The sequence below is a fragment of the Petromyzon marinus genome, chromosome 17, assembly GCF_048934315.1.
Source record: "Petromyzon marinus isolate PM22_M1 ecotype Great Lakes invasive population chromosome 17, UKy_Petmar_22M1.pri1.0, whole genome shotgun sequence".
In the NCBI taxonomy this organism is placed as follows: domain Eukaryota; kingdom Metazoa; phylum Chordata; class Hyperoartia; order Petromyzontiformes; family Petromyzontidae; genus Petromyzon; species Petromyzon marinus.
In genome coordinates, this window is record NC_133683.1 from 20,865,117 (window position 1) to 20,889,900 (window position 24,784).

A 24,784-nucleotide genomic window follows, 5' to 3' on the forward strand; every position below is an offset into this window, starting at 1 on the left:
CCGGTTGGGGAGGGCGCGAGTTGGAATTAGAGCGGACATGTTGGGTAGGTAGGGGGGGTGTAGGTGGGGGGGTATAGGTGGGGGGGGGTGTAGGTGGGGGGGTGTAGGTGGGGGGTGGTGTAGGTGGGGGGTGGTGTAGGTGGGGGGTGGTGTAGGTGGGGGGTGGTGTAGGTGGGGGGATTCGCAAGCCCCGGCTGTGTGGGTTGGTGGTGGGGACGAGATGGGGCTGCGAGATCGCGTGACAATGACGTCACGAGGCGGTAACGTTTGCATGAAGGACGTGGGGGAGGGTCACCCCTCCACCGTAGTAAGATGGCCGCCCTGCGACTCACGTTACACGCCGGATGTTGGGATGCCAACTTACAGGCGGCGGCGGCGCGCGTGTTGCGTTACTCGAATACGAACGACTCGAGGTGGCCAACGTGGACTTGCCGCTGTTGTCACGCTAAAGCAGAAATAGCGAGCTCCGAGGGGAGTCCTTGCGTTCGCTTAAACAGTGCGTCAAGTCGCCGCGGGGACCATGGTTCTTCTGGAGAACGACGTGGTAATGCGACCTGTGACTGCTTACGTGGCTTCAGAATGGCATAACTTGAGCGCGTGAAGCCGGCGATATTGTTGCAATGGACGAGTCCGCGTGGTCAGAGTAATGTGCCGCTGCCTTTTAAGAACGGCCGCAGGCGAGACCTTTGTTTTACGTGTGGTGTGTGGTGTGCTCACTACTCGGCCTCAGCAGCGGCCTTAACCAATCCACTGCTGGATGGAGGCCCCCACCCGCACCAAAGCTGTTGCCGTATGCGTTGGTGATAGTTTGTATTTGACCAAACTGGACCACACGGGTCACTTGGAATTGAACCTGGGAACATTTGGTGTCGTGTGCTTTTACTACCTTCGTTTTAAAACAAGAGTTAAACTGTAATGACTCGCTCCGGACGTAACAGTGTGGATTTACCACCCCCGTCTCTGGCGTGAATAGGGATTTGGAGCGCCGCCCTAAACGAGTTTAAAAGAGGAAGCCACGAACTTTTGTTTTGCCTTTCGTCGGATCTCCGAAGCTAAGCAGAGTTGAGCCCGGATAGCACTTGGATGGGAAACCGTGATGCTTCAAAGATGTGCAATAGGTCGCCCCAAAAGCAACGTTGTTGGACAGCAAAGAGCAGTTGAGCCACATCCTTTGTTACTGTGCTACGTTCCAACATCTGTACTTCCCGCATTCACAAACCCCGCCTTGACCAGTTTGGTGAAGTATGGTCAGTTTGGTGAAGTATGACGAGTTTGGTGAAAGTATGACCAGTTTGGTGAAGTATGACCAGTTTGATGAAGTATGGTCAGTTTGGTGAAGTATGACGAGTTTGGTGAAAGTATGGTCAGTTTGGTGAAGTATGACCAGTTTGGTGAAGTATGGTCAGTTTGAAGTATGACCAGTTTGGTGAAGTATGGTCAGTTTGGTGAAGTATGGTCAGTTTGAAGTATGACCAGTTTGGTGAAGTATGGTCAGTTTGGTGAAGTATGGTCAGTTTGGTGAAGTATGACTAGTTTGGTGAAGTATGGTCAGTTTGGTGAAGTATGGTCAGTTTGGTGAAGTATGACCAGTTTGGTGAAGTATGGTCAGTTTGGTGAAGTATGGTCAGATATCCTGCACGGCGTGGGGAAGCGGTCGTGGAGCAGTGGATTGACGTAAGGGCCATACATGGGACAACGTAAAACGTGACATTAAACATGCGAAGTAATCGGTATACTGAAAATGCGTGTTCTCTTTTTACATACTCCTTGGTTCTTTCGGTAAAGTCACGTAGAAAAAGAATATTAATAGAGCACGACGTTTCGATCGCTACACAAGCGGTCGTCCTCTTTCCCAACCTGAGGACGACCGCTTGTTTGGCGATCGAAAAGTCGTGATCTCTAATTATTTTTCTTCTCTGTGACTTTACCGAAAGAACCAAAGAGTATGGATTCCTGCAGTCACGAAAGCTTCAAATTCTCTTGTTACAGTTTCTTAACGAGCTCACCAGGCTGTTCCAAAAGTGCCGGACGTCTGGCAGTGTCTACATGACCATGAAGAAATGTGAGTGGCTTTGTGATCTCCTTTGAAGTCCAAAATCAACGTGGCAATGGAGTTTGGGGCGCTGTCGGCCACCTTTGTTGGGATTTCACTCGGGTTGACAGCATTTGCACGTCAGCCACACTTTGCATCACGAGTCCCAGTACTGGCAACTGGCAAGTACCGTTTATGTCCTTTCTCCTGCAAAAGCGATACAAATTATGCCAAAGTTGGAATACTATTGCAATATCTGGGGTAGAACACCCAGTTCCTACTTCACTGAAGAATCGAATTCAACTTAAAGCAGGTTGATTGATGAACCCAGCACTTGCTGATTGATAAGTCATTTACTGGTGGTCATTTGCCTCCTAAAGAATATTCTGTTCCTTCTGCTCTGGTTACTGTTGCCATGAACCTCACTCGTGGATTCCATCATCAACTCAACAGAGGACTCGATCCATCACACCACCTGGGTTTTCTGCCTAAGTAGAGCATTGCAAAGTGCTCCGTGCTGTTCACCACATCTAAGCCTCGATATAAGGAACGAAACGGTTAGACTTCTCCACAAATCAGTCTGTCGCCTGATGAAGCTAGTTGTAATTACTGGCGAAACGTCGTACTCGGATTGTAAATGTTGTGGCTTGGCTCTCCAACACACTGGTGTGCTGTACTAGCGACGAATTGGCATTCTCTGTGTGACAAACCTTACTAGTTGGCTGTGGCGGGTTTTAAAGACACATATATTGACGCGATCTCACCCAAAAAAACCTCGATTATGGATGATATTGATAACGAAAGCCTATGAGTTAAACTGTTAAATTTCATACTTGCATTTTGTAATATTGCCCTCTTCACCTCAGTAAACTGTGCCCCTTCGTCTTCTTTACCTCTTCTCAACGTCTTTCTTTAGCTTCCTTCTGCAAGCATTGATATTTTACAATATGCCCCATCTAGATCGTTTTTATTCTCCCAGTTTCAATTAAGACTTCTCTCCTCCTGGACTTCACCATTACTCTTGCGTTCCATATAACTGCTTAGGTTATTAGTAACTAAATTTGCACCAACCAAGTAAGTCTTTGTCTCTAAAATCTTGTACTTGAGGACTTTGACTCGAGTGTATTTGATATATGTAATTGAAACAGCCACATATGCCCTATTACAACTAACTTCAAGCATCTCAGTTTAGTCATGCTCCTGTGTTCACCGACCCAATGCAGTCACCCATTAATTATCATTGATTTTCTTCTTTGTCACTTGCTCATAGAAACTACCACATTGTTTCCATAAACTTCACAAATTGATAACTCTGGCCCTGTCGAGGACTTGTTCAACGAAATGTAATGTTTTGTCATAGCGTTTCAACCATTCTACTGCAGGATACATTCGTATTTCTCCTTTCCTCACTGCTTGAATTTGAAACTCCCATCGCCTGTTTCCCAATTTGCAATAACCTTGCTCAATTCAAGAAACACACCCTCTTATACTATCATTCGTGCCCTTAGTCTTTGGCTACTTGGGTGGTTATTTAGGCTGTTGGGCCTGTGCTCAGCATCTGTGATTTTTAAACGGAGTAGTTGCAAAGTGTCACACGTCCCTGTACTGGTAGTAATTGTGTTCTCTTGGTAAGTGCCAGTTGCTTTGCTTATACACCACCATATGCTTTATCCACAGATGACGGCAGGACCAAGCCCATTCCCAAAAAGGGCACAGTCGATTCTGTACAAGAACCGGCAGAAAACAAGTGTCTCCTTCGAGCATCGGATGGAAAGAAGAAAATCAGCACAGTGGTGAGAAATGTGGTGCAGTATAAAATGTCATTTTAAAATGACTAGGAGTTGCTCCTAGGTCCGTTGCCAAGTAATCTTATGTAAAACGTATCCAGTCCACATTTGTAAAGTCTTTGCAGCAAAGCGTCATACGCAGAATAATCCAGAGTGGTTTGAACTTGTAGCTTTGTGTATGAGTGTATAGTTTACCATGATGTGTTTGAAAAGAGCTGAAGTAGGTTGACTTAAATCTGTCAAATGTGTGGATTGTTTTTACCAAAAGCACATGGGAACATGAATGTCGAATGACAATTCAAACGGAGCCTTTGAGAAAAATAGGAGATTTTAAGAAAGTTGAAAAATGAGTAAATCTTTTACCCCCTTCCCTGAAGGAGGACCAATACCTGAGAAGTTGGCTGGCTATGTATTTTTCCAGTTGAAGGCAGTTATAGTGAAACATCTGGTGTTTTGAGTTGTGCCCGTGCACTCTACCAACGCAGTCTGTTAACTTTTATGTCTCCTATTGACATTTGTGATTTATGTTAAACTGAAAAATTAAGTAGATAATATTTTTATTTAGAGACACTTAAAACCTTAAGTAATCTCATTTCATTTGTTCCTAGATAAGCTCAAAAGAAGTCAACAAATTCCAAATGGTAAGTCAAGACTTTATTTTCTTCCAACAAAATTTCAGTCTGTGTAAAGCTTGTTCTGGTTGGTTGTATGTATGTGCTATTCAATTATAATTATGGATCAAGTATCAAGTCATTCACTGCCATTTTTGTATATGACAAAGATTTTCATTTACCAGATGCAACATCAAATTGATGTCAGTTGTGATGCATATGGAACACTGCTCTGACTAAACAGTCCAGGGAATGCATATATTACCTGATAAAGTGCTTTGAGTTAAATCTGTATTGATGTTATACTATTTCAGGCATACTCCAGTCTTCTCCGTGCCAACATGGATGGACTCAAGAAGAAAGACAAAAAGAACAAAACCAAAAAGACGAAGGCAACTTAGTTATATAAGTTTACAAACTCGACTGTATCCAAACACTTATTTGCTTGTTTTCAAATCGGTTAAAGCTTTTGTTGGTGTCAATACAGTTTGAAGCTGTTTTATGCTCAACTTAACGTTTTCCATTAATCCCATGCATTGTATACATACAAACCTTTTGTTGGCAAACTTTTCCAACTTACCTCTGCTCTATACTTTCATTTTAAAGTAGAGGTCTGAATTGGAAATGTGCCCCCTCTGATGCATCCATTGTATTAATTTTGCGTATACTATTAATTTAACATTTTAAAAGCAATTTTAAGTTTAAAATTCTTTCTGGTTGTATAAAGTAATTATCACATGTACTGTCATTTGTATTTGTTTTCCTTGCCCCATGTTCACAAATACATTATAATCAAAAGTAGTACTTCGTGAATTGTGTTTTTATTCATGGTGCTCAAAATTACACCTGATATTGCCAAGAGGCTATTTATAGAACCCAGAACTTTTGACACCAATCTTCAATTATTTGCACCCACTCATCACAGATAAGCACTCGAGTAATGTATTAACAGAGAGTAAAATAAGGTCAGCTTATAAAGGCTATCGCGGGAAGGCAACATTTTGGGGTTGTGTTTTGAGAGCCTGGTAAACTTGTGCATTTGTTGTATTTTGGAGACGAGATGCAAAAGGGAGAGTTTCTGGACAACATGGACGTGGCTTGGTTCACACAAAGTGTAGCTGTATTACAAAACACGGTATTGGAAGAGGATCGAGATGAAAAACGTTTTCTTTCATTTGGGGATGAATGGAAACAAGATTAATGAATCAACTAGATTAACATCACAAATACGACCTTCGGTAGCTGTAACTTATTTCAGTATGAAGACCCTATGCAAGGATGAATTTCATTGAACCGACGTCAAAGTACATTCCTTGCGCTAAATGGCATCATATGTTTACAGACCAGTACTACTTGAATAAAATTGTCAGAAGCTGTTCTAAACATGTCTTTCAGTTGTTGTATCAGCATTGTCCCAATAACAGAAAAGGGGAATCAATATTTGCTGACAAAAAATCAAACCGGAAGGTGGATGTTTTAATTCCTCTTTGTTATCTGGCAAAACCATGCTGCTCCTGGAATGAGGATATCCACGCCCTCTGGTGGTTACAAATTCAAGTTCCAACAACACGGCCCTCTGCAGTATAGTATCGTCTTTTATATGTGTTAATATATTCGTATTGGTCTTATATCAATAACTTTCACAATCCTGTTTTGCCCCTTATTTGTGACGGGTATTCAGTGACATTTGAAGGGTTTTCTTGTGTGCCAAAATTACCTTATAATGGGCTTGAGCATGATCACAATTCGATTTAACGTTGAAAGACAGGCTGGGAGACCCAGATAATTTCATGTTCTCTACATGGCAGGGTAATTGCAGCAATTAGCTATTGCTTGGTTATATGCCTTGTATAAGCGAATGTCTAAAAGAACAAATGATAAATGTTTTCAAGGGGATTGTTTTCTATTTTAAGAGCAAGCTCTGTGCTTCAAGTACTTCAGGCGGTCATGACTGCATTTACGTATAGCTTGTGTTAGAGGGTTTGGAATCATTTTTGTTGTCTGAGCTGTGGGACGTTGAAAGTAGAGAACACTAGCAGCCAAATGTGCCTGGTCATGTAGCATATTACATATTTACTACTTTCATTTTAGCAGGTAAGGCCCACTGAACTGTTAAAGCTCTTTTTCAAAAGTGACCTGGCCACACATGATAGCTCAACGAAGTGACATATGGAAATTTATACTCTAAACGCACGTTTAGAATGTCTCTGCAGGTCTCGAATATTACTGTTTGACGTATTTGCTCCAACCGTGATCTCACTGGGTTAAAAAAGGTTTGATAAAATGAACAAAATTGTCGTCTTTTGTCTCGTGCCTCTCACTCTGTGCCAAGGTGAGACAACGGAGGTAAATGTGTTTTCATTAGAATAAAATGTGTAAGACCTTGAGTCGCTTTCCCTGAAAGTATGCATCTGTTCAAACAAAGCAGCTTGAGATTTCACTTGAATGAAATATTGTAATATTGCAACAGCCTCAATGATAAGGACACCGTTATTAATGCATTGGTATTGGTTGTTATCGCTGTATACAATCCCAGTCTTACTCGAAAAGCCCGTTTATGAATTTTGTCTAGATATTATGTTAATCGCTATAGCTTATTGAACTTGTTATTGCTTAAGTGAGGTTAAACTCATTAAATATATCCTTTATAGTCTTGACACTGTGATAAGGCATGACAAGTTAATATGCGTGCCTCTGGCAGACACTTAAAATCATATTGTGTCGTACAGAAATTGGTACTTCCATAAGTGGCAGTGTGCACCCATTCAAAGGTTAATGCGTGACAAGGTTGGAATACAGCGCTGCAATGGAAAAATGTAAGTCTGCATTGCAAACTGCCATGCTACAACTTTCAATCTTTATACAAAACACATTTAAAAATTGGATTTAATAAATTTCAATTACAAGTGATTTTGGGCAATTGTATTTACATTTTGTAACTGGACTTTGTGTACAACTACACGATCAGAAACATTAACAAGACTTTTAAAATGTCACAATATTTAGGAGGTACTTTATAATGCTACAATAACACCAAACATTTCTTTGGTAATTGTGTAGCAAAATTAATCGTGCAAAAAATGCACTTGAATAAGCAGGGCAATCATTGCAAAGAACATTGCATTGATTAAACATCAGCAGAAAAATAACAATGTCCTTATCTAGTGCACACACAGGCTTTTAAAATGTGTTCTCTCTGTGCACTGATGCATGTTCCTCTTGGTTTGACGTATAGCCTACTTGGGAATTTTAATAAGACATCCATTTTATCACACGTGACAGTAACGATAGAGGGAGCAAAACTCAATTGTTACCGTTTCCTTTTAAATAAATGTGAGTCGATTGTAATGTTTCACGGTAATGTGAGGTGTTCTCCAATGCACTCTAAGTTTGGCACTCCGAGAAGCTCCATAAATCACATCGCACATCTAATGGCACTTGGTTGCTACAGCGGCAGTCTCTGCTATGGGAACTCTCTCTTTTTCCAGAGCAGTCTTAATGTGTGGATTTATTGTGGCGGCCCGAGGTGACATGCCTGTAGTCCAGTCCTATGGGAGCGAGAATTGGTGGATCGGACAAATTACATACCGTGTGAGACTCCCTATCTGATGGTGTCGACGTGCAATACCGTGGCTTGCCGGCAGAATGCAGCACAGCAAAATGTGGACTGATATCATCTGTGCCTTGTGTATGGGATAGACTGTTGCCACCCTTGCATCAGTGCCGGATTATCCTAGTAGCAAAAGTAGCTACACATGCTTCGGGCCCCGCACTTTCAAGGGCCCCGCGCTAAATACTTTCAAGCTATCAATTCCGGTTCAGTGATTCTGCACTTGCTCTATTACTATAGTACTATACTGCCTTCAACTTGTATGAACGACTGGGTGTTTAAGGTTAACGATTTGTCGTATTATCTGGTTGTATAGCAAATGAAAAAATACAATTACTTTACTATGCAAGTAAAAAAATTGTGTTTTTATTTTATTTAGGGCCCCTTTATATAATATGCTACAGGCCCCGCACTCGCTGAATCCGGCACTGCCTTGCATGTGTGGGGTTTCTCCGGGTGCTCCAGTTTACTCCGACCTTTATAACAGACAGTAATTGGCTGCAAACATCCCAATATATAGAGAACTGCAGTGCACTTGTTGGGGCCGCCTAAGCAGATGTTCAGCTTGCATGTTGCTCCTTAGGCAATTATGATGACACTTTCAGGAATGACGTCATAAAAAATAATAATTCAATGATAATTTTGTTTTAAAATGAGCATTGAGGCGGTGGTCATCACGTTCTCAGTCCTGCCCGAGCCAGTAGTGAACATTCCACATCCATATGGCAGAGGTATGTTTGTCCGTCGAATAAACAACTGTTGACTTCCCCACAAAATGGTACTCGTTTGAATGACCCCGGAGAGATGATGGACTCAAGTTAATCCCCCTCCAGGATGTGAAGTAGCCGCTCGCTTTACCAAAGCCACCACCAGATATTTTGAATTTGGTGTGGCCTGATTTACCGACACTGGAACTCCAGTGTGGTGACGCTTGGTTATCCGTCATATTGGTGCAGGTGGACACAAACCATAACCTATATATTCGCTTTTTAATATATACTCGGAGAGAACCCATCGCTCTGCAATGGAAAATAAGAGACATCTGTCCTTTTTATTCTCTTCTCACAACCCTGTACTTTGGAGCACTAAAAGTAATCGATGCAATAAAATGCCAACAATATATATTGTGAGGTTTTTCATACCGCATAAGAATTACATTAATAGCACAAATGTAAAAGTTAGAGCAATTTTAAATGAGCCGTGTCAGTCTTCGACATGTGTTACTCCCACTTCTTCGGTGTCACTATTGTTTTCCAAACTTTTATTACGTTAAATTTCGATTTAAAGCTTTCGTGACTGCAGGGATTCATCTTCTTGGTTCTTTCGTAGAATGGAAATAAAATAATAGTAGCAATAAAATTCTCACGACGTTTCGGCCACAACACAAGCAGCCTTCCTCAGCGCTGTCTTCCAGACAGTCCTGTTTCTTCACCTGAGGAAGGCTGCTTGTGTTGTGGCCGAAACGTCGTGAGAATTTTATTCTGTTATTATTTTAATATTTTATTTCCATTCTACGTAACTTTACCGAAATAACCAAGAATATTTTCTTACGTTTTAGTGGCAATGGCTGGCAGCCACTAACAACAGCGTTATTGGTGGGGTGGAGAGGAAGCCAGCCAGCAGCCAGCCATGAAACTGAAGGCATACATAATTGTTTCATATGTAGTATGATGGATTTTCCCCAATTTCATTCCAGTTGTGTTTTCATTATAGTTTCATAAGGCAACATATCCATTTAGAATTCTCTCGGGTTAGTGCAGTACATCTTCCTATTATGTTACAGAATGGCCAACAGGAAGATATACAGCACAAGCACTTATCAGAAGTGACCTGTTTATTTTTAATATCCGGACTCAGGGGGGAACACTTTCTCACACACTCATCAGAAATGGAACCACATTTAAAGAGCTAATGAGATTTTTATTTAGTGTGCAGTCATCTGTGACCATAACGGGACCACCCACTTTGATTCACACGAGAACCCAGTTCAACCGCTGGCGGCTGAAACCTGGATTTGTTCCCAGGATCTCAGTGGTGGCGGCTCAGTGCACCCACTCCCCGAGGCACTGGCCTCTTCCGTGTCTTTTAGTCTGAGAGCTCATTCTGTTCTTCATATCTTATTCATTACAAGTGTGCAGCCCTTCCTACGGCAAGGGTGGCATAGGACACACATGATGCCAACCACCGGTCAACTCGCCTGTTCCTCACCAGTGTAGACAAATGCAGTGTAGAGACTTCGGCGCGCCAGTCGAGATGAAACGGCTCCCACCTCACCCACCGGCACATGCCTATCCATTGTGTTATTTTAAAATGAGGATGTGGGGTAGTGGGGGTATTATTTTAATTGATGGGTCAGATAAGCCGCAACAGGGTCGATAAGCACAATTATCGGGTAAAATGTAAAAAGAAAATCAGACGAAGATGCATATAAAACACACCTTGATAAAACACACCTTAATCCGCTTATTATATTACGGATATGATTGCCTTATCCTATTTACAGTGTGATCAAACAAAGACATCGTACGTGAAATTCAACCTTCCATGCATTTCTGGAAGGTAGAACGTGGTTCGTATTTCGCTGCATTCGATAATAATGCAAATTCGAACGGAACTGCCAAAAAGAGAACGACCAATTTGTCAAACAACAATGGAGCAGAGGGAATGAAATGGGGCGCGATAAGGGACGCCTAAATTATGTCGATTCTGGCCACTTAATGCCACCTAATTCATATGCAGGAATCACTCTCATTTGATTGATCCTTCAAAACGGGCTGGTTATGAACCAATACGCCTTCGATCATGTGCAATACAAGTTCGGTGAGCCTAGGCATACACAAAAGAACGAGACAGGATTTTGGCAATCGAGCAGCGAGGAATATTCTTTGAGTTGGGTTACGTCCCACAGCGAGTCAAACAGTTGAACAATAACGATAATAAACACCATAATCTTAATTTATATTAAATAGTTAATTCATATTGAGACATTATTATTACACTGTAGCATTTCACCTGTATAGCCGTTTTGTTAATGTACTGCTGGTTGAGCGCCTCCCCACACCTGCATGGATTGCGAACATTATTTGACCATACTTCACCACGCTGGTCACTGCGGATTGAAAAATGTGGGGGAGCATATACAGTACCTGGATTTTGTTACTGCACGGTGCAACAATGGATTTTGTTTTAGCACATTGCAACAATGGATTTTGTTATTGCACAGTTCAACAATTGATTGTGTTATTGCACAGTGCAACAATATAATTTATTATTGCAACAATGCATTGTGTTATTACACATTGCAACAATGGATTTTGTTATTGCACAGTGCAACAATTTAATTTGTTATTGCACAGTGCAACTATGGATTGTGTTATTACACATTGCAACAATTGGTTGTGTTATTGCACAGTTCAACAATTGATTGTGTTATTGCAAAGTGCAATAATGGAATTTGTCATTGCACAGTGCAACAATGGATTTTGTTATTGCACAGTTCAACAATTGATTGTGTTATTGCAACAATGCATTGTGTTATTACACATTGCAACAATGGATTTTGATGTTGCACAGTTCAACAATTGATTGTGTTATTGCACAGTGCAACAATGGAATTTGTTATTGCAACAATGCATTGTGTTATTACACATTGCAACAATGGATTTTGTTATTGCACAGTTCAACAATTGATTGTGTTATTGCACAGTGCAGCAATTGAATTTGTTATTGCACAGTTCAACCATTGATTGTGTTATTGCACAGTGCAGCAATTGAATTTGTTATTGCACAGTGCAACTATGGATTGTGTTATTACACATTGCAACTATAGATTGTGTTATTGCACAGTGCAATAATAGATTTTGTTATTGCACAATTCAACAAGTGATTGTGTTATTGCACAGTGCAACAATAGGATTTATTTTTGCACAGTGGGCCTTACCTGGTAAACATAAAAAAAATAGTTTACTTTTACAATCGCAAGCTTGCTGGCAACGTGTTTTCTTTGGTGGTTAAGCACTATCCCCGCTCAAGGCCTGCTTAGCTTCCAAGATCTGACGAAATCCGTTTAATTCTGGGTGATCTTGTTATTACACGATACAAACATTCATATTTTAAAGAGTATTTAATTATACTAATTTTAACGATTTTGGAGCGACAGACGTACAGTGAAGGAAAAAAGTATTTGATCCCCTGCTGATTTTGTACGTTTGCCCACTGACAAAGAAGTGATCAGTTTATAATAAACCTACCATTGAACATTTTAATGGTAGGTTTATTTGAACAGTGAGAGACAGAATAACAACAAAAAATCCAAAAAACCGCATGTTAAAAATGTTATAAATTGATTTGCATTTTAATGAGGGAAATAAGTATTTGACCCCTCTGCAAAACATGACTTAGTACTTGGTGGCAAAACCCTTGTTGGCAATCACAGAGGTCAGACGTTTCTTGTAGTTGGCCACCAGGTTTGCACACATCTCAAGAGGGATTTTGTCCCACTCCTCTTTGCATATCTTCTCCAAGTCATTAAGGCTTCGAGGCTGACGTTTTGCAACTCGAACCTTCAGCTCCCTCCACAGATTTTCAATGGGATTAAGGTCTGGAGACTGGCTAGGCCACTCCATGACCTTAATGTGCTTCTTCTTGAGCCACTCCTTTGTTGCCTTGACCGTATGTTTTGGGTCATTGTCATGCTGGAATACCCATCCACGATCCATTTTTAATGCCCTGGCTGAGGGAAGGAGGTTCTCACCCAAGATTTGACGGTACATGGCCTCGTCCATCGTCCCTTTGATGCGGGGATGTCGTCCTGTCCCCTCAGCAGAAAAACACCCCCAAAGCATAATGTTTCCACCTCCATGTTTGACGGTGGGGATGGTGTTCTTGGGGTCATAGGCAGAATTCCTCCTCCAAACACGGCGAGTTGAGTTGATGCCAAAGAGCTCCATTTTGGTCTCATCTGACCACAACACTTTCACCCAGTTGTCCTCTGAATCATTCAGATGTTCATTGGCAAACTTCAGACGGGCATGTATATGTGCTTTCTTGAGCAGGAGGACCTTGCGGGCGCTGCAGGATTTTAGTCCTTCACGGCGTAGTGTGTTACCAATTGTTTTCTTGGTGATTATGGTCCCAGCTGCCTTGAGATTATTGACAAGATCCTCCCGTGTAGTTATGAGCTGATTCCTCACCGTTATCATGATCATTGCAACTCCACGAGGTGAGATTTTGCATGGAGTCCCAGGCCGAGGGAGATTGACAGTTATTTTGTCTTTCAACCATTTCCGAATAATCGCACCAATTGTTGTCACCTTCTCACCAAGCTGCTTGGCAATGGTCTTGTAGCCCATTCCAGCCTTGTGTAGGTCTACAATCTTGTCCTTGACATCCTTGGAGAGCTCTTTGGTCTTGGCCATGGTGGAGAGTTTGGAATCTGATTGATTGCTTCTGTGGACAGGTGTCTTTTATACAGGTAACAAGCTGAGATTAGGAGCACTCCCTTTAAGAGTGTGTTCCTAATCTCAGCTCGTTACTTGTATAAAAGACATCTGGGAGCCAGAAATCTTTCTGATTAGGAGGGGGTCAAATACTTATTTCCCTCATTAAAATGCAATCAACTAATAACATTTTTGACATGCGTTTTTCTGGATTTTTTTGTTGCTATTCTGTCTCTCTGTTCAAAACAACCTACCATTCAAATTATAGACTGATCATTTCTTTGTCAGTGGGCAAACGTACAAAATCAGCAGGGGATCAAATACTTTTTTCCCTCACTGTAACTTAATTATTTTCTGCATGAACGCTCAGCACAAATTCACTCGGCACAATGACTTTTTCCATTTAAAGGACATTGTATTACATCTAACATAAAAATACGAAGGCTCAACAGTCTCAAGGGTAATTTCAACAAACCATATTCATTCTGAAGATGGCATTCCGATTTTTTAAATAAATGTACACATCTGTTTTCAGTTGAACTCAAGGAAAAAAACATACACGTGCATACACATATTACACATACACATATTACACATTTTACTTTGTACAATATTTGTATGTTTTTTTACATTAGCATAGCACTAAAATAGGCCACCAAGAGTTTGTATTTATTTAAATCTGCTTACCGGTTCTCATTAAAGATGAACCAATGCACGGAGTTTGTATTGGTGTAATGGCAGGAAAATTGGGTTCATCAACTAGTCCTGGCGTTAATGCTCCCTTATTAAAATCACACACACACACAGTGGTGGAGTGTGTTAGTGTGCGCACTATTTACATTCTGCAACAGTAATACTCATACACTGGATACCACCACTCACCAGTCTTAGAAAGTGTGTATGATTACATGATTTTTTTTCTTGCCCAAAATATAGTTTTGAATAATACCTTGTTTTCTACACGCAAATGTAACGATTAACTAAAAACCAATTTGTTACATGACAACGTTTCCATAATATATTTATAGAATTAAATTAGATCATTGGCTCATGAAATAGTTTGTGCCTTTACTCTTAAACGAATGCATTTAGCAAATTACAAACTACTTAATAAGCTCAGAAATGAAGGTTGTCCATTTAATATGCTGTATGCCCATAACCCAGTTGCCTGATCAGGTCTTGAAATATCATGAAAGTAACCAAAATTCAGACAGCAAGCCTAAATATAAGGCACTTGAAAAATGGCAGGCATCTTAAAACAGCACAAATGGACAGCACCAAACAAGATACATAATTCGATAAACATCGCACGATTTTTTCGTGAGTGTAATTTTTAATTGCTAGGGCAGTACTTGTTGACAAAGATTATATGCAACGTGAGGGTTTTTTTTTAGTCTGTGTCAAAGGCACGTTTCGCCCAAACGGGGTACTGACCCAACACCATGACATCGAGTTCAGAGGCTCACGCAGGGGTCACGAACCTTGAGGGGGCCTGAGGGAATAGGGAGGTTGTGAGATTCCGCTGTTGTGAGCCAACACAAAGAGTAACGTGCGCATCAGGTGTTGTGGGGGAGCAAGAGCAGATGCCTGCAGCAAAATATGTGCAGTCACTCGAATCGGTGCGAACGATAAATAACGCAGGCACCGAAAATAGCGCCACAACAAAGTGCACATGCATGCATGAGTCGGCAGCTGCAACAACAAAACAACATCGATTAAGCAAAATACAAACCAAATGGTTAAATCGTTTTACCAACCCAAACAGAAAATGGAAAACGAATACAGCAACGAATTCTAAACGCATTAATCGAGCTGAAATGTTAAAGAACTCAGTAACCGAGAACGGCGTGCAGATGCGCGTTGAGAACATGCTCTCCTTACACGTGCAATTAGTCGCGTCTGAGATATTGACTTATTTCGCGCACAATGCACCACCAGCGCGGCTAATGTTACGGGAGGTTTCATAGTGGCTTGTGGCACGCGCGCCTCATCAGCGGCTCCCGGTGTCATGCAAGCAGCATGAGATGAAAGTGGGTGGACACAATGCATTTACTTAGGCCAACTCAAAATGCTTTTGGAATGTACTATTATCGCAGACTTGCACATCAAAGGGCATTTTTTTTGTTCCAAAAAAAATTAATGGGATACAGCTCTTTCATGTGCGTGCTCATATTCTGTTCAGTCATTTAAAAAAATGACTTGTTGCTCTTGCGTTTCAGATGAATTTCCCAACACTTTTATACAGATGTGACCCCCGCACAGAAGTGATTTACAGTACCAGCTCAGACCATCACAGGAACCGTACCAACAATATTGTTTTATTTACCACTTAATAAACTGACATTTAAGCCGGTAAAAAACATAAGTGGTGTGTGTATTGTAACCAGAGGTGTAAAGATGCATTGATGCGTAAATAAATAAATAAACTATCCGATTTGGAAGCTCGCGATACGTGCATTCAATCGCGCCCATAGAGTAATGTCTATTTTTCAGTTTATATGTCGCATGTAATGGTTTCAAATGCCCCCTGCAGCCACTAGAGGCGTTACCGTTCATTTGCAAAACAATTATGGTTATTGAATAGAATTGCGAGCATGAATAGGGATAATTCAACAAATCACTGGGGGTTGAGGGTGAATCGTTACACCACTAATTGTTTACGACTGCGTGCAGATTTGTTAGAATAAACAAAAACTCTACACTACAGTGGACAACACAAGGCAAAGCAATGCATAAACACCTGAAATAGCATACTGAATTATATTTGTTTGTATCCAATGGAAAACAGATGCTTTCATGAATTGGTAGCTTGGTGTGTTGAAAAAAACTATTATACAGCTATACATTCAATCGTAAGTAAAGACAAGTTGTTTTCCTTTTAAAAAGCAGAACAAATTAGCTACGACAGAGGACGGCCATGAAATGGAGCCAAACAGCTTATTGGGCCATTCCTGATGAAATACAGCTTGTAACAGACACGTGCGGGGAAAAAAACACCGTCAACGAGAAACCATCATCTGTATCATATTCTTGGTTCTTTCGGTAAAGTCACGTTGAAGGGAAACAATATATTTTTATTATTTTATTGTTTCCCTTCAACGTGACTTTACCGAAAGAACCAAGAATATGAATCGCTGCAGTCACGAAAGCTTTAAATCAAAATTTTACATCATCTGTATCGTTTAACGGCTCCATTAAACACATTACGTTTGCTCAAATGAGAAAAAGAACGTGCCTTTTTTGTTTTTAATTAAACATTAACATGACATTTGTAAATTCACACATCACAAGTGTTGAATACACTTTAGATGGAAGCATGGATACACACCATTTCATATTGTACACCATGAAAAAAGTTTTGCTGGCTGGCGTGCTCACGGGCGAGCACATCACGCGGTGGTGACGTCACCGCGCACATCGACGCGATGACGTCATACGCATCCCACAGCGTTGAGTCAGGTTCGTGCGTCCCAACGTCACGCTTCCACCCCACCCTCCACCCCGCTATCATACAAACTACGTTAGAATAACGTTGACTGGCGGTTGGGAGTTAGGGAGTAATGGATGGACACGCCCGAAGGTCGTGCCGGCTGCTAGTTGTCTAAAAAAAAACGCATAAATTGTGTTGAGTAGAATTCTGCTGAGACCTAAGCAGAACTTAATTTCTCAATGGAATGCAGGATTTCCCAGGGCACTTTCAACCCCCGGATAGCTCCTGTGACAGTGGAAGTAAAGTGATTTGCAAACAGCAAATGCAATATAAGTGTCCACACTTCAAAAGGGACACATTGTTGCTTTGCATTGCTCGCGTGGCCCAAAAATTACACTGAAATATCATTGACTGCTGACACATGGCTCATGTCACGCGTTGCAGTGGTAAAAACGGGCATTGGGTGTATGCTATGAGAGACTGAGCGAAGTCGTGCATGCCTAAAACATTTCTTGGCGAAAAACTTACGTTTGTCACCTGTCCAAATCAAAGAAAATAATTGACATTCACAATTACGTAAGCTCATCGACACACTCAATATACATATAATGAGCTGGTTCATCATCCAGTAGAAGGGTCTTTCAGTGTATATATTTGCTGTATGTTAAAACAAAATATGAACGAATGCTATTTCCCGACTATTGACACTCAACTTAACCTACGCACAAAGTGTTAACGGGTTTCTGAAGGAAATCAATCGGCTCCAATCCTGAAGAATTAATTTCGCCGCAAATAATCACGAAAACAAGAAATCATTTGATAAACATCCACAGCCAATGCAGCATTCTCCAGAGGAGCTCACTTTCAGGCCAATTTTCTCTTCCACATCAATCGCGTGAGAACGCTAATTATGTTTGTACAACACACGCGAGTGGTATCATAAAAACAGTCCTGGGCCCTCGACCCTTCACCAACCCGCACAAACCACGATGGTCAAGTTTTTTTTTTAAACAACCCCCACATGACGAGCACAGCACGGGGGGTGGGATTCATCAGGTGGTAGATCGACAGGGCCGACGTCATTATTATTATTCTTGGTTCACGTAAGCATCATTGTGTATTTGACACAAACAAAGGGTGATAACTGATAGGCTTCGTTTCCATTCCATCCACTCGTGCACTGCACCCCTTTGCAAATTGGAAAGCGAATTGATCGTTAGATATGATCGAGTGCCGCTAAAGGTTGTTCACACCGGTTGCGATTGGCAAGAGGTTTGTGTTGCCAAACACACCTGAAGACTCGTCTTCAGTGCTGTGAATGGATTACATTTGTAGTGACATCGGGGATGTCACTGTATGGTGCCGGCCCTGGAGGGGCATGGCGTGCGATGCACCGTCATCGCGGACACCCCGTGGGTGTGTGGGTGTAGTACCAGCCCTAGTGAGGGCTTGGTGAGCGCTGGGATAGCGCTCAGTGGCACCACGCGTGGCAGGCAGTGCTGACTCCTACAGGAGGGAGTGGGAGAGTGTCAGCCCAGGCACAGGGTTACCCTGGGCCATGGCACTCTGGTTGACCCCGAAGGCACGTGACCGGTAAAGTCTACAGGGGGGCCCCCAAGTGGGGGCTAAGGGGTGGTCACGTGTCCGGGAAAGTTGTCTCAAGAAGAGTCGAGAGAGAGAGAGGCAGAGCTCTCTCGAAGGTGGGCGTGGCCAAGGGCGGAGCCAGCCCCGGCCCGGGAGCATATGAGCGGGGTCCCCGGCAGGGACTGGGGTTCTGCGTTGCTACCGTCATCTGAAGGTCCACGGTCTACGTCCAGTCCGTTGTAGCTAACTCCCAGTGTGTTAGTGCAGTTGGCCGGGTGGTCCACCACCCTAGGCTGTTATCGGGTAAAGGGGAAGCTACCCCTTTATGTATGTAATAAATGTGTTGCCTCTAAGAAGTACGTCTGCGACTCAGTTGGGCCCACTACTCATTGTTAGATGCGTTTAGTACTCATACATAATCTCGCGATGCGCAATGATACACAACCATGAGTGGGGATTCAGGACAAATATTTACAGATTTACTGATGATAATAATAAAGTACATGCATAAAACACAACTCCTAATAGATACACAAGGCGCTGTACATGACAGATAAATAAATAACGTGTTGGCAAAGGGGAGAGCAAACTTAAGAAGTAGAGGAGCTAATTGTGAGAACCTAAAGCAAAGAGAGAATAGAATTGCGTCTCCATCTGGGCTTCCAAACACCGCCATTGACAACCCTGGGGCAAGGTACTCGTTCCTGGGGCAATGTGGTAGTTCCTGGGGCAAGGTATTCATTCCTGGGGCAAGGTGCTCGTTCCTGGGGCAAGGTGCTTGTTGCTGGGGCAATGTGCTAGTTCCTGGGGCAATGTGCTAGTTCCTGGGGCAATGTGCTAGTTCCTGGGGCAATGTGCTAGTTCCTGGGGCAATGTGCTAGTTTTTGGGGCAAGGTGCTAGTTCCTGGGGCAATTTGCTAGTTCCTGGTGCGATGTGCTAGTTCCTGGGGCGATGTAATAGTTCCTGGGGCGATGTGCTAGTTCCTGGGGCAATGTGCTGGGGCAATGTGCTAGTTCCTGGGGCAATGTGCTAGTTCCTGGGGCAAGGTGCTAGTTCCTGGGACAAGGTGCTAGTTCCTGGGCAATGTGCTAGTTCCTGGGGCAATGTGCTAGTTCCTGGGGCAATGTGCTAGTTCCTGGGGCAACGTGCTAGTTCCTGGGGCAAGGTGCTAGTTCCTGGGGCAATGTGCTAGTTCCTGAGGCAATGTGCTAGTTCCTGGGACAAGGTGCTAGTTCCTGGGACAAGGTGCTAGTTCCTGGGCAATGTGCTAGTTCCTGGGGCAATGTGCTAGTTCCTGGGGCAATGTGCTAGTTCCTTGGGCAAGGTGCTAGTTCCTGGGGCAATGTGCTAGTTCCTGGGGAAATGTGCTAGTTCCTGGGGCAAGGTGCTCGTTCCTGGAGCAAGGTGCTAGTTCTTGGGGCAATGTGCTAGTTCCTGGGGCAAGGTGCTCGTTCCTGGGGCAAGGTGCTAGTTCCTGGGGCAGTGTGCTAGATCCTGGGGCAATGTGCTAGTTCCTGGGCCAAGGTGCTAGTTCCTGGGGCAATGTGCTAGTTCCTTGGGCAAGGTGCTAGTTTCTGGGGCAATGTGCTAGTTCCTGGGGCAATGTACTAGTTCCTGGGGCAATGTGCTAGTTCCTGGGGCAAGGTGCTCGTTCCTGGGGCAAGGTGCTAGTTCCTGGGGCAATGTGCTAGTTCCTGGGGCAATGTGCTAGTTCCTGGGGCAACGTGCTAGTTCCTGGGGCAATGTGCTAGTTCCTGCGGCAATGTGCTAGTTCCTGGGGCAAGGTGCTCGTTCCTGTGGCAATGTACTAGTTCCTGGGGCAATGTGCTAGTTCCTGGGGCAATGTGCTAGATCCTGGGGCAATGTGCTAGTTCCTGGGGCAATGTGCTAGTTCCTGGGGCAAGGTACTCGTTCCTGGGGCAAGGTGCTAGTTCCTGGGGCAATATGCCAGTTCCTGGGGCAATGTGATAGTTCCTGGGGCAATGTGCTAGTTCCTGGGGCAATGTGCTAGTTCCTGGGGCAATATGCTAGTTCCTGGGGCAATGTGCTAGTTCCTGGGGCAATGTGCTAGTTCCTGGGGCAAGGTGCTCGTTCCTGGGGCAATGTGCTAGTTCCTGGGGCAATGTGCTAGTTCCTGGGGCAATGTGCTAGTTCCTGGGGCAATGTGCTAGTTCCTGGGGCAAGGTGCTCGTTCCTGGGGCAAGGTGCTCGTTCCTGGGGCAATGTGCTAGTTCCTGGGGCAATGTGCTAGTTCCTGGGGCAATGTGCTAGTTCCTGGGGCAATGTGCTAGTTCCTGGGGCAAGGTGCTCGTTCCTGGGGCAAGGTGCTCGTTCCTGGGGCAATGTGCTAGTTCCTGGGGCAATGTGCTAGTTCCTGGGGCAATGTGCTAGTTCCTGGGGCAATGTGCTAGTTCCTGGGGCAATGTGCTAGTTCCTGGGGCAAGGTGCTCGTTCCTGGGGCAAGGTGCTAGTTCCACAGCCGGGGAGCATTGCAAGGGAGAAGACTCGTGAGGCACCCGGTGTGCGGAGCCGCGTCCAGTCAATGCTCCACTGGCACCGCTGGCCAACGAAGAGACGAACGAAGCCTTCGGGATGGTCACAGATACTGGGGTCAGCAAATCTGATGAGATTCAGAAAGTCCAAGCTGGTAACACGTTTGCTGCTGTAACAACATTTGCTGTTGGAAAACATTGGTGTGGAAAGCCTATAGGTCACTGGAACTGAGAAAAAAATCAGTTTATTTAATGTGCTAATACTTGTTTACATTAGACACACACCGCATATATATACCTGCAGCAGGTAGGACTCACCCAGTGTGGCATTTGAAAGCTCAAATACACACACTGCGATCATTTATATTATCAGGACTGAAGATCATTATCATGCACTTTTAATTAGCGCCCTTTGTTCATGAGAAAATAACGATTGCAACCGTTTTGCCAGCTGAGCGGAACAGCGTGGGGCTAGCACGTGATAAAGGTCAATTATTGTTGTCGTCGGCGGCTGTGAGCGCTATTTAACTACGAGGGCTGCACTGGATGAAAATCCTTCACTGGAATGGTCGCTGTTCATGATGTTATAACTCACTAGAGCAGTGTTCTTCAATGCAAGGCCTGCAAGCCACTAGCGGCCAATGGTGGCCCCGTGATGTGCGGTCCCCGACCATGCACAACATGTAAAAATAACCCCCATCATCATCATCATCGTGCTGCTGTCAAACCCAATGGTTTCAAACCTGTGGCGACCCTCACATTGCACGTTCTTTCGGGGAAAGTGGCCTCCCCTCTGAAAATTAGTGACGAACAACTCCTGCGGTAGAGTTTCCTACACGCGCGCGTGCACGGTGTGGCATTGTACAAAATGCGCATTGAGCACACAAGATAACTTGTGGCCAAAGCTGGAATAAATGTGCTGGAGTGTATTCACACTAACAGTGAATGTTATCGGTTTCTTCTCATCCAAGTCTCACGAAACAAATGGAGTTATCTCAGTTAGCCTGGAAGGCAACTGAACTTAAACTTTGGTTGGAGTGTTTTTTTTTCCCTTCACAATGAGATATGGCCAATTGATTCTTGGGTAGGGCAGTGGTACAGCGTTGAGCACACTGCTTTATAAACCCAGTAGGCCTGGGTTGAATTCCTAACCACGGCTAGCATCGGTGGTGAGCGAGATCAGAACTGTTCTAGGCCTCTGCTCACCAAGACTTGACCTACACCCACTTATCAGCATGGTTCAGTCGAGTCATACAATCCCCATGTCCAACATGGTATTGGAAGGCCTTCATCCAGCAGTGGATTGACAAGATGCTATATATTATTTTATTAATAGTATTTAAATGATTTGTTTAGAGTTTATACTGTATATACATAAGTGAACATTTGATGCCCAACAAAACTAACTTTCACACAATAGTAAACTTGACAGATCCCAGTAATAGGTTTTTACCCTTTTAGCTGGCACAAAAACTGACACCTTTATACAATGGATCATGTTTGCAATAACCAGATCCCGTCGACATATCGCGATGTTTAAATATGTAAGAAGGGCACTGTTTAAAGTGACGTTTTAAATGTTGCACAGCAGCAGTTCCTTCCTGCTGCTCTTCAAAACATCCACTGGCATTGCAGAACGAGAGTTACACCGTGATTATTGTGAATTGATAAAAGCATAAACACAAGCCAGACCACCCACCCTGAGCTACATTTAATGACCAATAATGGAGGTGGTCAGGTAGCTCGGAGGTCAGAGCAATGGGACAGCATCACTAAGATCCTGGGTTGGAAATCAGGTTTCAGTCGCCCATGGTTTATTCAGGGTTTTTATTTTGTGGGTTCGAGCGCGTAAATATGAATGTGTCGTTAAACCCGCAATCACCCCGACACAGCCAATTAGTAAGATTTGTCACGCAAACAACACATTTTACATAAACAAAACGTCTATATGACAAACCTTACAAATTGACTGTGTCGGGTGGTGGCGGGTTTAACGACACATTTATATTTAGGTGATCTAACCCAAAATAATTATTTTATTTAATATTGATCGTGAAAGCCGACATGTTAAACTGATCAAATCAGGTTCTCCAGTGTAATAAGGTTTCTAGGCTTACTCTGGTCACCAATCACTGCACAAGATGGAATCAAATTAAATTAGGTTCAAATATAATTTATCAAAATTTCAGCTGTGAAAAAAAAAATATATATAGATTTGACTTCCACGTGACAAACAGGGCATATGGGAAAGAGCAGCACCACCTCGCGTGTGGCGAAAACGAAACTTTTTTTATTTACCAGGTACAACTAACCGAGCTATTGTCAAAGGTGACCTGGCCACACATGACAGTTCAGCTAAGTGGCTTATATCAGCATCATCATAATCAAATGTGGAAATTTATAGAAACAGCCAAATAATCCAAGTACCTGTTTCTAAATGTGGAGTGAAAAACCGGAGAAAAATCCACGCAACTACATGGAGAACATGAAAACTCCAAATATACTGTACAGGCATTGTCAGGGTCCGGGTCGAACCCACGGCCTCCTGCATAGCAGGCGATGGAGGTAATAATTTACATTTGTAAGGCGCAATTCATCCAGGGGTCTCAGTGTGCCAGATAACATATCACATCTCGCCACCGCTTGATGGGCTCTCATTTGCGAATCTCCTTCTGCATGCCGTTCTCTCGCACACGGGGGCGGTGCCCTGCTCTGCGAGAGTTTCAGAAGCAGGGGACATGACACCGATAACGCAAGTGGGGGGGGAGGGGGGGGAGAAACTAAACAACTTGGGAGAAAACGATCATAATTTTTTTAAATCAGGAAATCCACTCAATTGTTTATAGGAGGACGAACAGGAGTCTCATCACAGCGGCATCTTCAGCCGTCAAGAAGAAGAAGAAGAAGCAGCTCACGAGTCACATTGCAGTGGCCCCATGATTTCCCTGGCCACGGTCGTAGTTGGCGGTGTTCACACCATTGCTGGCCGCCTCTTCCTCCAGGTAGCCCCTTTTCATTACGGCCGCAATGTAGCGGAAGAGACACTGCCAAGGACCACATGGAGGCACACGCACACACAGACATAATTCATACCATCCTCAAAGACAATAACTGCAACACCTGACTGTAAATCTGACATCATCTCGTTCGAAACCAATCCCCCTGTTTAATAAGTGGCCGCAAAATGGGATTTCTCGTAGCCTGTGGATTTTGACAATGTTAAAAAAACAGATTCACTTGTCTAAATCCCTTTCCACGGAAATCCAATTGGAAACAGTCTCCTCGGTGTAAGGCTGTCATGAGCAACGTGAAACACTCTCAACCCCAAGCTTTCGGGGGGAATATCCTGCTAGGATTGGAAAACTGGATCATAAAACAAATCTCACGTCACTTTATATATAAATCCTTATTCTCTGGGGTGCTTATACAAATTAAAGGCCAAATACGCTTGTTGTTGTTGTTGGTCTGGGATTTGCGGGTTCAAATCAGGCCTCATCCCTGTTAGTTCCTGCTCCCACGACATTACGGCAGCACAGGACGGTGTTGTCCACTGTTAAAGCTTAATGCTGCCTATATAATCAGAATTTGTATTTAAACTGCAGAAATTCGATGAGCTGTGAAGCTCTTTTTCATAGATGTCCAGTCAGGACACCATTGACGGAAATTAATTAACTGGCTTCTTCATGGACGTTCACAACATCGTAGCACGATGTATATTTCAGCCAAATAATTCCCATGGTGATACCGGGCATCTAACATGCGAAATATCAGGATAACCTAAATGTAATCAAGATATTTA

The 24,784-nt window shown here is 43.2% G+C and overlaps 2 protein-coding genes across 3 annotated transcripts in view; one reads left to right on the forward strand and one right to left on the reverse strand.

Moving 5' to 3' along the window:
- The first annotated feature begins 337 nt into the window (after positions 1-337).
- On the forward strand, positions 338-5,231 carry SRP14 (signal recognition particle 14). Of its 2 annotated transcripts, none has more exons than XM_032955817.2 (5): positions 338-544; positions 1,990-2,214; positions 3,710-3,825; positions 4,428-4,460; positions 4,745-5,231. In XM_032955817.2, exons 2-5 carry the CDS (start codon positions 2,109-2,111, stop codon positions 4,829-4,831), a joined length of 342 nt encoding a protein of 113 aa, XP_032811708.1. In that variant the 5' UTR covers positions 338-544; positions 1,990-2,108; the 3' UTR covers positions 4,832-5,231. The 2 variants fall into 2 exon arrangements, with proteins under 2 accessions (XP_032811708.1, XP_032811709.1); XM_032955818.2 differs by having other exon boundaries at positions 342-544; positions 1,990-2,062.
- Positions 5,232-13,872: 8,641 nt separating this feature from the next.
- LOC116943182 (neuroglobin-like) overlaps positions 13,873-24,784 on the reverse strand; it is a 35,865-nt gene continuing 24,953 nt past the window's right edge. The window contains exon 5 of the mRNA XM_032955816.2: positions 13,873-24,029. Coding sequence (XP_032811707.1) covers positions 23,904-24,029 — 126 coding nt within the window. The 3' untranslated portion in view covers positions 13,873-23,903. The remainder of the gene's footprint in view (positions 24,030-24,784) is intronic.

What these genes read in the sequence shown, in the direction of transcription:
- SRP14 (XM_032955817.2), top strand. Translation starts at nt 2,109, where the DNA reads ATGGAGTTTGGGGCGCTGTCGGCCACCTTTGTTGGGATTTCACTCGGG. An exon ending in AGTCCCAGTACTGGCAACTG is followed by an intron (nt 2,215 to 3,709) that starts GCAAGTACCGTT and finishes CTTTATCCACAG; the next exon opens with ATGACGGCAGGACCAAGCCC. An exon ending in AGAAGAAAATCAGCACAGTG is followed by an intron (nt 3,826 to 4,427) that starts GTGAGAAATGTG and finishes ATTTGTTCCTAG; the next exon opens with ATAAGCTCAAAAGAAGTCAA.